This window comes from Antechinus flavipes, chromosome 2 (assembly GCF_016432865.1).
Source record: "Antechinus flavipes isolate AdamAnt ecotype Samford, QLD, Australia chromosome 2, AdamAnt_v2, whole genome shotgun sequence".
NCBI lineage: Eukaryota > Metazoa > Chordata > Mammalia > Dasyuromorphia > Dasyuridae > Antechinus > Antechinus flavipes.
In genome coordinates this window covers 514,342,863-514,355,628 of record NC_067399.1, presented here as the reverse complement: position 1 = coordinate 514,355,628, position 12,766 = coordinate 514,342,863, and the positions used below count along the sequence as shown (strand labels likewise).

The 12,766-nt window shown below is 33.6% G+C and overlaps 1 protein-coding gene across 2 annotated transcripts in view; it reads right to left on the bottom strand.

The window, feature by feature from the left end:
- RNF212B (ring finger protein 212B) overlaps positions 1-12,766 on the bottom strand; it is a 68,308-nt gene that overhangs the window by 36,105 nt on the left and 19,437 nt on the right. The window contains exons 2-3 of one of the 2 annotated variants that reach the window (XM_051980480.1): positions 11,128-11,180; positions 10,513-10,587 (exon numbers count right to left, since the gene is read on the bottom strand). In XM_051980480.1, the coding sequence (XP_051836440.1) occupies positions 10,513-10,587; positions 11,128-11,180 (128 nt within the window). Of the gene's footprint in view, positions 1-10,512; positions 10,588-11,127; positions 11,181-12,766 lie in introns of those variants that run through there. The other variant, XR_007951002.1, reaches the window with a different exon arrangement.

Sequence of the window (12,766 nt, the reverse complement as noted above, 5' to 3'; positions counted from 1 at the left end):
CCAGGCTCTTTTATTCATCATACTTTTCTGGGAGTCCGATGATTCTCAGATTGTCTCTCCTGGATCTGTTTTCCAGGTCTGTTGTTTTCCCCAGAAGGTATTTCACATTCTTTTCCATCGTTTGATTTTTTTTTTTTTTGGATTTGCTTGACTGATTCTTCTTGTCTCCTCGAGTCATTCAATTCCATTTGTTCGAACCTGATTTTCAATGAAGTATTTTCTTCACTCACTTTAAAAAAATCTTTTTCTAATTGTCCAATTAAGTTCTTTTGTTCTATGGAATTTTTTTCCATTTCGCCAATTTTGTTTTTTAGAGAGCTATTTTCTATTTCCAGTTCACTAATCCTATTTTTCAAGGATTTTATTTCTTTATCCACTCTCTCTTTAAGTGAGTGGGATGACTTCTCCAGCCTCTCTTGCCAAGCCTCCCTCTCCTTTTCCCATTTTTCTTCTAGCTCTCTTGTAAGAGCCTTTTTAACTTCTTCTATGAGGTTCATCTATGCTGAGGAACAGATGATCTCCTCCTTTGGGGATTCACCTGGAGACAATGTGTTTTTAGTCTCCTCAGGATTTAGAGTCTGCTCTCTATCTGTATAGAAGCTGTCAAGGGTTAAAGTCCTCTTCAATTTTTTGCTCATTTTGTCAAAGAATCAAAGACAAACTAGCAAAGAAAAAAAGAAAAAACCCCTAAATGGAGTCTGCTTTTTTGCGGGGAGGGGCTGGGTAGTGTTACCGAGCTTCCTCTACAGACTGTGGGGGCAGCAATGAGGCACTAGCAGGACTGTGCTGCGCCTGCACTCTGAGACTCTGAGAGCGTGCTGAGACACTGTAGGGGAGGGGTGGCCAGGTCCCGAGAGACTCCATCCAGCTGTTTGGGGTTGTATTCTTCACCGCCCCTCCTCTCCCCTCTCCCTCCCCCCCCCCCCATGTTTTTAGCTTCTCTGCTAGGCTGCTGGCTTGCTGCCAAGGCAAAGTATTCAATCCTGTAGCGAAGCTCTCTCCGCAGAGACGGCTGCAATCACAACCCACCCCCTCTCCACTCTGCTCCCGTGCTCTCGCTGCCGCTGCCCTCAGCCTGTGCTCGATCTAAAACCGTCCCCACTCTCGAGCAAAAACAGACCTTTCTTGGCGAGTTTCAAGGATGTCTTCTCTTGGTAACTATTTGTGGGTTTTTTTTTCAGTCAAGCATTAATTTAGAAGCTTGTAATGAAATGGATATTGAGAGAAAATGCGGAGTTTACACAGTTGTGTGCCTCCTCTCCGCCATCTTGGCCGTAAGTCCCCTCAAGTTGCTTTTCTTCAAATCTTACTATGACATCCTTCCCATTCAATAAATTCCAGGGACTCCCTATTACCCCAAGGTAATATAAAATATATTTATATATAATTCTTTGTTTGGTTTAAAAACGTTTTATAACTTGGTCTAGTCTATCTAACTATCCTGGTCACTCAACTGATCAGACTTCTTAAGTTTTTTAATAATGTTTTTCTTTATAAAGTTGGAATCATTGTAAAAATAGTTCTGATGATTCTGCTGACCTCACTAAGCATCAATTTATGCTAGTTCTAACCTCCCTTTTATCATTTCTTTTCTTTCTTTCTTTTTTTTTTTTTTGTGTGTGTGTGTGAGGCAATTGGGCTTAAGTGACTTGCCCAGAGCAACACAGCTAGTAAGTATTAAATGTCTAAGGCTGAATTTGAACTTGGTTGAACCAGCGCTTTATCCATTACACCATCTAGCTGCCTCATCTTTCATCATTTCTTAGGGGAAAACAAAAATCCATTACATTCCCATATGTAATTTGTTCAGTCACTTTCCAATTAATACCCAGTTTGTTTTCATTTCTTTTCTAAAAAAAAAAAAAAAAAGCTGCTATAGACATTTTTGCATATATGGATTCTTTTCCTCTTTTTTTGATATTTGTGCTATATTCCAAATAGTAGTAATATCACTGGGCCACAGGGTAAACAGTTTAGTGAATTCTGAGATATTCCTCAAGATTCCAAATTTCTTTCTAGAATGGTTGATCAATCTATATCTCTATCAATAATATATTAGTGTGCCTATCTTTTGACAACTCTCCAACAATTGTCATTTTTACTACTCTAATGGGTGAGAGTTAGTAGTGCTAGGGAAGGAATATGAGAAGCTGAAGAAATTCCTGGCCATCCTGAAGGTGTGTGAAATCCACCAACTTTCCTTTTAGCTTTTCCTGTCTCATTGATGTATTCTTTACATAGTTACAGGATTTCAATTAACAATCTAAAAGAGAGGTCAGTATTGAATATGTCCTTATAGCTTTACCTTATAATTTTTTTTCTCCCCAGAATAAAATAACTTTTAGCATTGAAAAGGAGAATCCCTTCCAACTTCTTAATTTTGCAGATGAAGAAACACAGATTAGCAAAGACTTTCTCAAAATCATACAACCTATTAGTGGAAGATCTTGACCTGGATCTCAGGCCTCCTAACTCACAAGCTAGTTCTTTTCTCACAACACTAGTCTATTTAATCATTCTCTTCTTTACTTCTTTACTGGATCTTTTCTTTCTCTTTTTTATTGATGTAAATTTTTAGATATATAAATTGTCCTTTAAGTACTTTCTTGGCTGCATCCCACAAATGGTGGTGTGTTGTTTTATTGCTGTCAATATCTTTAATGAAATTGTTTTTATAATTTGTTCTCTTATTAATCCATTTTTATGATTTAAGTTATTTAGTTTCCAATTATTCTTAAATATTTATTTCAAAATATTTACTGAATATAATTTTTATTGCATTATGGTCAAAAATATATTTAATATTTCTGCTTTTTTGCAGTTGTGAGGTTTTTAATGTTTTAATACATGGTCAATTTTTGTGAAAGTGACATACACAGCTGAGAAATAAATATACTCTTTTTATTCCCATTCAATATTATTTAGAGGTCTATTATAGTTAACTTTTTTTTTTTACAATTCTGTTTATTTCTTTAATATCCCTCTTAGATTTTTTTAATGGCTAGATTTAGCTAGGTCTGAAGGTAGTTAAATTAAGTCTCCCTCTATTATAGTTTTATTGTCTATTTTTTCTTATAACTTATTTAACTTTTCCTTTAAGAATTTAAATGCTATGTCACAAGGTTCATACATGTAATAATTAGTTGTTTATGGTATCTTTTAGCAAAATGTAGTTCTCTCTTTTAATTAGATTTTTTTTTCTGAGATCACAACTGTTACCCCTTGCCTTTCTTTTTTTTTCTTTCATTTCTCTTTTTTTTTTAAATAATATTTTATTTTATTTTATTTAATAATTACTTTATATTGACAGAATCCATGCCAGGGTAATTTTTTTACAACATTATCCCTTGCACTCGTTTCTGTTCCGGTTTTTCCCCTCCCTCCCTCCACCTCCTCCCCTAGATGGCAAGCAGTTTTATATATGTTAGATATGTTGCAGTATATCCTAGACACAATATATGTTTGCAGAACCGAACAGTTCTCTTGTTGCACAGGGAGAATTGGATTCAGAAGGTAAAAATAACCCGGGAAAAAAAACAAAAATGCAGCTAGTACACATTCGTTTCCCAGTGTTCTTTCTTTGGGTGTAGGTGCTTCTGTCCATCATTTATCAATTGAAATTCAGTTAGGTCTCTTTGTCAAAGAAATCCACTTCCATCAGAATATGTCCTCATACAATATCGTTGTTGAAGTGTATAATGATCTCCTGGTTCTGCTCATTTCACTTAGCATCAGTTCATGTAGTCTCTCCAAGCCTCTCTGTATTCATCCTGCTGGTCATTTCTTACAGAACAATAATATTCCATAATGTTCATATACCACAATTTACCCAGCCATTCTCCAATTGATGGGCATCCATTCAATTTCCAGTTTCTAGCCACTACAAACAGGGCTGCCACATACATTTTGGCACATACAGGTCCCTTTCCCTTCTTTAGTATTTCTTTGGAATATAAGCCCAATAGAGACACTGCTGGATCAAAGGGTATGCACAATTTGATAACTTTTTGGCTTGCCTTTCTTTTTAACTTCAGCTAAAGTCCTAGCTCCTTATTTTTATTCTGTGGATCTGTTTCAAGTCTATTTCTTGTAAGCATATCATTAGAATCTGGTTTCTAATCCATTCTACTGTCCTATTTTATGGGTTTGTTCATTGACATTCACAATTATGACTATCAATGTATATTTTCTTCCAATCCATTCTTTTATATTTTTCCTTCTCATTTCCCCATCCCCTCTTTAAGAATCTTTTGCTTCTATTGCCTCTCTGAATTTAATTCCTCTTATTTCCCCTCACTTCTACTTCCCCTTAACTCCCTTTCCTTTTCCTTCACTATTGGGTACAATGTATTTCTTTACTAAACTTTACCCTCCTTTAACTAATTCAATTGAGAGTAAAAATCAAGTATTGCCCACTCTACTCCCTTCTTCCTACTTCTACTCCTCGAGATAATTTCACTCATTATATCTATTGTCCCTCTTCCCACTGCATTTTCTGTTCCCCATCATTCCATTCTTCTTTTGAGATCATCCAATCAAAATAGAATTATATTCAAGTCCTCTAATTAGAATCCCTCTAAGACCCTTGGCGATATTAAAGTTCTAAGAGATTATATTTACTATTTTTTTTTATTATTTACCTATTGTTTACCTTTTTATGCTTCTCAAGTCCTGTATTTGGATGTCAGGTTTTTTCCTACTCAGTGCTGGTCCAGGAATACTTCAAAGTTATCTCTTTCATTGAAGATAGTCAATTTTTCTGGGTAGGTTATTCTTAGTCATTAAGTTTAGATTTTTTTGCTTTCTGGAATATCATATTCCAAAATCCTTTATAGTAATGGCTTCTAAAATCTTTTGCAATCCTTAAATTCTTTCTTTCTGGCTACTTGAAGTATTTTGTCCTTGATCTAGGAGTTCTGAATATTGCTTATAATATTGCTAGGAGTATTCATTTGGGGTTTCTTTCAAAAAATGATCAAGAATTCTTTCTGTAGTCATTTTGTCTTCTGGTTCTAATATAGGTATTTTTCACTTATGATTTCTTGAAATGAAGCATCCAGGATTTTGTTGTTATGATTTTCAAGGAGTGTGATAATTCTTAAATTACCTATCAAATTATTTGGTTTTGATAGGAGCTACCTTACATTTTTTTTTATTTTTTTCAATCTTTTAATTAATTTTTTTTACAAGAGTTTTTGTTGTCTCATGGAATCATGAATTCTGCTTGATCTATTTTAATTTTCAGGGATCCCATTCTTAAGTATGATTTTCTACCTGCTATTTTAAGCTATTTATTCTCCTTCCAATTTTATGCCCCCCCATTTCACTTATAATTACATTTTGTATCTCTTCTTCTTTTCATCAAGATTCTCTGATAATCCTTTTGCCAATCTAATTTTTTCCTGAAAACTCTATTTATAGTTATTATGGAGTTACTCTCTTTTTCTGGAGTTACTTAATCTATATCTCTTAAACATTTCTTGAGCCATAATATTTGATGTATTTTTCTTTTCCAATCTTTGCTAATTTGAGGTTTTTGCTAGAGCCAGGCTCTTCTCCCTCCCATACTTGTGGATAGAGTGTTCAGGGTTTGTTTGGTTCTTTAACTGATTAATGGTCAAAGAATATGAACAGATAGTTTTCAGAAGAAGAAATCAAAACTATCAATAGTCATATGAAAAAGCTCTAAATCACTAATAAAGACAGCAAATTAAAACAACTTTGAAATACTACTTCACATTCACCAGATTGGCAAACACAACAGAAAAGGAAAGGGCAAATGATGGAGGGATGTGGAAAAATAAGTATGCTAATGAACTGCTAGTAGATTTGTGAATTATTCCAGTCATTATGGGGCACAATAAACTGTGTATACCCTTTGCCTCAGGAATATTTCAGCTGAGCAGCATAGAAGAAAGAACAGAAGACCTAGAGTCAAGAAGACCTAAGTTCAAATCTAACTTCAGAAACTTAGTGACTGTGTAACCCTGGACAAATCACTTAACCCTATTTACTTTAGTGTCTTCTTCTGTAAAATGAACTGGAGAAGCAAATGCCAAACAACTCTAGTAAATCTCCCAAACAAACAAACAAAAAACAAATGGGGTAATGAAGAGTCAGCTATAACTAAAAAATGACAAAACATCTCACCTCCTCTACATCTTTCTCTTGTTTTTCCCTCTGCCTCTACTTTTCATTTGTTTTATCTCTCTTAAATGACCAATTAGAAGAACAAAAACATTTAAATTATTCTTTTTAATTTACTGATATAGTTTTGTGTTATAAAAAACTTTAAAGTGGTTAAAATTTATATTTTATATATTGAAATTAATTTAAATATAAGCAATACGTTTAATCTTATTCATATTTAATATTATTTTAGTAAATCATTTAATAAAATATAGTTCAGTTCTATTCTTAATTTTAAAAGTGAATGAATGATATGTTTTATGTTTTTTCCAAAAAAAAAATTCTCATGAAATAAGCAAATTTACTTATGAGACCGTAAATAGGCATATTATGTCAATGTCCCACCACCGAACAGATGTTATATTCCTTTGGCCCAAGTTTTCCACTTCTTACAAGAACCATGAAACATTGAATAGAAGTAGTATCCTAGTGAGAATCTAATCCATGCTAAAGATATCAATATGATGTCTTATTTTTGCATGTTATAGCAATTCATATTTCATAATACATGAATATTATCTATGTTTTAGAAACAACAATGATATATTTAGGTTGAAGTCAAATAAAACTGAATCTGTTTATATCAAATTTATAATAAATCTCCATTTTTGTTCCTTTTTCATCCTGTTCATCTAAGTTTTAAAGATTTTAATAAAAAGTACCAGAACCACTTCATCACTACCAATGAAGTTAAACAAACCCAGTTTTCTCTTGAAACATACAAACAGAAGTATTGAATTTGAGATCATATTAGAATTTTCCTGATTTAGCAAGTAAATGGCCTTATCAACTGTTCTCCAAATTCCTTCCTTTTAACCCATCATAGAAATGTCCTTTTTCTGTGAAGTCTCACTCATCCAGGGAGATTCCAAGGAAATCATTAAATATTTAACTATTCATCCAACACTTACTAAATATTTACTAAGTACTTACCAACTATATGGCATTGGGCCAGGTGCTGAGGGCAATACAAAATAGTTTTTTAAAAGAATTGTCTTTTAAAGACCTACATCTACCAGCCCTCCAAAAGCTTGCAACTTTCTTGGAAAAATAAGGCAAAAAGAGAGTAACATACCCCACCACAATAATGTATATACGAAAACAGTATTTAAATTCACAATTCAACTTATATTCAATGACCAATCTTGGTTCAAAGGGATTAATGATCAAACACTTCTCTCCTCTCACTAGGGAGTTGCCAAATAATGCATATGATGTCAACTATGATAGCAGGGATTTGTTTTTCTCACCTGTTTTTGGTGGAGTGTAGAAGAAAACTGGGAAATCATAGTGATATAAAAACAAAAAAAGTTTAGATAAAATATTTTCTTTAAAAAAAATAAGGCATACGCACATTAAAATAATATTCCAACACAGCATATGATTAAGTGCCCAAGTGAGTGATTCAGTTAAGTAGCATAGGAGTTCACAGAAGGGAGACTGATTGAGCCCCAGAAAGCCTTATATTTAAATTACATTTTTCAATCCTCAAACTTCCAAATGAAAACTTTAAGTGAGTTTCTTTTATGATTACAGGTGTATTTGGTGTCAGAACTATCTACCTTTCCTAACATTTATTCCATTTTGCACTTCATTAGACATATTTTATGTAGGTTATAGAAGGTACACCGAATTAAGTTACAATCTGGAGAATACTGTCAATTCTCTGGAAATAATAATCTTTAAAACTCATTGTTTTCAACATAATATATCTTTCAAAGAACCTCCTACAAGGGATTCAACTGAGAAAAGTACAAACAAATATAAGAAACTTGATTATTTAGGTTGTCTGCTTTACCCAGAAACTACTTTAGGTTCTTTCATAAGCAATGTGTATACCTTGTCTCACATCACTTACTTAATATTGATGATGTAAAATTTTTCTTCCTTCTATCTTCTCTAGACTATCTCATTTCACCTTTTTCACCCTTTTAGTTGAGATAGTTATATATAAGCCTTAGAAAAAAATTAAAGTAACTAACCCATCTGAGATTCAAAGCAAGCCTATCAGTTTCCAATATCACAGTTTTTCTAAAAAAACAACAAAGAATAGGTAAAGAATTTCATATATGAGATCAACTGCTGGTCAAGAGGCATACTGTAAAATTATAATGGACAGGATCACTTTGGAGATTTGAGACTTTAAGCAAGGAAACTAGCACTGATGATGCTATAGGGATGTTAAAGGTCAAATTGTCCCACATTTTCATTTTACACTTAAGGAAACTGACACACAAGGGGAAATAAATTTGCCTTAAGTTATACATGTGATTTTGAGATGGGATTTGAACCCAATTTCTCTGACTTTAGGGCCAGAGTTGGTTAAAACAACATGGTGATTGCTAAATCCTTTTTGTCTACTAATTCAGCTTCACAGATCAAGAAAACAAATTATCAAAATTTGCTGATTTCACCAAATTGCCCCTTGATGATTAACTAACCTTATTCATCTATCTTCTTATCTTGATTATTTAACCATGATTAATTGGTCTCATGATTAGGTAGGTTAGGACTCAGACTATATATATTTTTTCTCTACTGATCATTAACTAGTCCTAGTTTGGTTATTAACCAAAGACTCTTTCTCTTATTCATTTGACCTTGTTTACATTTCTTGCTGAGTCCTAGCTGGATTTTATCTTTCCATAATGTTAACATGGTCTCTCAGATGTGATTGCTTATTTACGTGGTTAAAAACAGGATATAGCTCAAGCTTTGTGCCCCTCTCACTTTGTTCCTAGGTTCAGGCCAAAGGGAGTGAGAGATACTGGTTTCTCATTCTCCCATTCCTTGTACTTGAATGAAAGACAAGAACTAAGTCTATACCATTTGGGGCCAAATAATGACTAAAATCTAAAACATCATCATGTACCTGAAAAGAGCTAACTTCAAGAATAACAAGTAGAAATAAAGGAAAAAATAAAAACAGCAAAATTGATGTTAAGATTTATGCCATGGTAAGGCTGTGGAATTATTTTTCTGGGGAAAGAATAGAGAAGAAAATGAGACAAGCTAGAAATCTGAGGTTCTGGAACAATTTCCAACAGTTTTCCCCGAAAAAGGATAAGGAAAAAAAAAAAGATCATAGTTTTTAAAACTGAAAGGACCTAAATAAGGAAAATAAGGTCTAGAGAAAAAAATTTATCTGAGGTTACACAGGCAGTAAGTAGCAGAGCAAAGCTATTTAAACTCAGTTTCCCTGACTCCAAATCCAGGATCATTGCCATTGAAAAATGCTATCTTTTGCGGCAAGAAAAATACTAGACAATTCACTACTATCACTAAAACTTTGTTACAATTCTATGGCAATGATTTTTCTGCCTGAATGTTCTTGGAGATGAGCCAAATAATCAAATACAGAGATAATAGGAGGTAGAGGAAATAGTGGTAAGATGATTCATGAACTCAGAGAGAGAGAAAGAGAGAGAGGGACAGAGACAGAGACAGAGACAGAGAGAGAGAGAGAGAGGGAGGAGAGAGAGAGATTCAAAAATGGAATACATAGATTAGTATTCTACTTTTTATTGTACTAGTCTAGATCAAAATAAGGATCATTTTGGTACTTTACTTTCAAGAATACACTAATATGTAGAGACTCAGTGAAAGTAAAATAATTTCTAGTCTACAGCTAGAATATATCATGCAGAGTAAATGCTGACCATGTATATGAATGTGTATGTATATTGAGATGTGAGTAAGGAAAGTTACTTGGGAAATAGAATCATAGGAATAGTTTTCTACATTCTACATTTTATGTGCTGAAGAATGACATTTAAATCTTCAAATCCACCTCTTTCAGGGTCAGACCTGCAGATGAAAGCTGTTCTTAAAATGATATTACCTGTCCTTAATCAATGGTGAAAGAACCATAAATAACACCAAAAACTACCTGTATTTTATTTATTTATTTGCTGAAGTAACTGGGGTTAAGTGACTTGCCTATGGTCACACAGCTAGAAGTCTTAAGTGTTTGAGACCAGATTTGAACTCAGGTCCTCCTGACTTCAAGGCTGGTGCTTTATCCACTCTACTATCTAGCTGCCCCTAGAAATCACCCTTATTTATAACATTTCTTTGAAAGCATCCACTGAATACTGGGAAGGTAAAATTTGAGAATTTCTAATAGTGTTACAATCTTCAGGAGAATGATACAGGAAAGGAGTCAACGGGTTGAGAAGATTTTTATTCCCAAAGAGAAAAACCAACAGAAGACAATATCCCCCCACACTTACAGTTCAAAGGATAAACTTTCATAAATCAAAAAGAAAGATACAATTGGAATTTATCTAGACAAAGAGGTTTCTCCCCCTTTATTTATCATACCTGAGAGATGTGACTAAAATACTTCAGAGCTGTCTCCACAGGGCTCTTAAAGAACATCTTTTCCTGAGGTTTTAGCTGTAAAAGAAATACGAGGAATCACAGGCTATTAGGACTAAAAGGGATAAGTTAGTTCCGTTACTTTATCTTGCCAAGAGAAAAACAAGAGTCCAAAAGAAGTAAATAGATTTGCCAAAGATCGGAAAACTAGCAATTGTCAGAGCCAAGATTCAACCAAAGTCTTCTGACTCTAAATCCAGTACTCTTTCCAGTAAAACATGTTTTTTCCCTTCAAAAAATCAACACATTCTTGAAGGAATATTATTTGATGTTTAGAAACATGGCAAGAGATTTATCATTCTTTCACAAATACTTGCTATTGATCCCTCTGCGGTTAAGTCAAAAAGGAGCCACTATCTCAAGAAACTTAAACCATAACATCATACTATTCTAAATCTTCCTCATGATGCCTAACCATCTCTTTTTTCTTCCCACTATGAGAGTCTCAAAATAAATGCACTTTTCAATTGCTGTTAGTGAACTTTACTTTCAAGTGTTTCAGTCCCACTTTCTAAAAGCCAAGAATAAGGGGAGTTTTGAGGAACAGGAAACACTCACATTATCAGAGAGAGCCAGATGCTTGCAGGCAGCTCCACATACAGCACATTTTTCTAAGAGGGAGAAATAGAAAATTAAGGTTTTTACATGCATAAGATCAAGAAGTTCATCAGTAGCATGTGAATATCAATTGAATGGGTCAGTAAAAATAAAGGGATAGATGAGTTGTTATTAAAGTCTGAAAAGACAATTCAATATTAAAAAAAAAAAAAGAGTCCTTGAGCCTATTGTCATTCCTTAGATCAGTTTCCTGATCAATGTGCTGAGATTAGTAGAATTTTCCAGACTCCTCTCCTATATAAATTGTTGATAGACCTTCAGTCCATACTTTTTTTCAGTTCCCACTTTTCATTAACAAATTAATATTATTTTCAAAGGGCTACATCTCACTCTTTCCACTAACATAATTCCTCAGGTCAATTTCATCGATGTGTGCAGGATACTCCCAACCTTAACCAGGTCTTTTTAAGTAAATTAAGAAATTTACAAACATACCAAAAGTGAAAATAATTGAAAAGTACAGTTATAGTGAAACGTAAGCTTGATTCTCGATCTAGCAGAACTATACTAATATTAACCTTACACTAAAAGTTGATTTTAGTTCCCTTCATGTTAGCATCTATTTTTTCCTGCCTTTCAGGATCTCTTTCATCTATTTTAGACTTGTTCTTCCTGTTTTGTCAGTATTAGCAAATCTTGCTTTCTAACTTTCCATGCTCTCATTTCCTAATTATATCCCAATCTGAGACACAGAAACAGAAAGATCTAATCTTCAAGCACAAGGAAAACGTGTGATAATTTCAAATGGCATCTGTCATGTGAGTTGATTATTGGCTAAGATCACTGTAATGTCGCACAGCATCCCAGGAACAAACAGTAAGCTGCTATTACTCTAATGAAACAAGCTTTGTTACATTAGCTCATTATCAAAAAATTTTGAGACTGCAAGGACAAAATTACTAAATAAATCTTACCTTGCCTAAGGGTATATGAAAGTAGATTTCATTGTTTAAATTTCAATGCTTATTATTAAATTTGGAAATTAAATTAAATTTGGAAAATTGGAAATTAAAATAGATGCTAACATGAAGGGAACTAAAATCAACTTTAGTGTAAGGTTAATATTAGTATAGTTCTGCTAGATCGAGAATCAAGCTTACGTTTCACTATAACTGTGCTTTTCAATTATTTTCACTTTTGGTATGTTTGTAAATTTCCATTGTTTCTAATTAGGGATATTTATTGAGGCCCCCATACTGTCAGTCATAAGAGCTTGTGGAAGATGACAGAAAAACTTGGTTCTCTGGAAAAATTCATCAGTATTGTACACCAGTATACCAGTTTCATGATACAGATATGCTTGCACAGATTCTGAATAATGGACAAGACTCTTGTGTTTTCCCACTCAACAACAGAGTGAAGCAGGAATGTGTGTTTGCTCCCATGCTTTTTAGCATTATGTGTTTTAGCGATGTTGTTAGATGCTTTTGATGAGAATAAAAACAGCCTCAAGGTCAGCTACCACGCTAATGGTAAATTATTTCACTTGAAAAGGCTATAAGCCAAGACTAAAGTAAAGGGAGAATTGGTAATGTGAGTTTTTATTCACAGATGATTTGCACACAATGCAAGCTGAGAT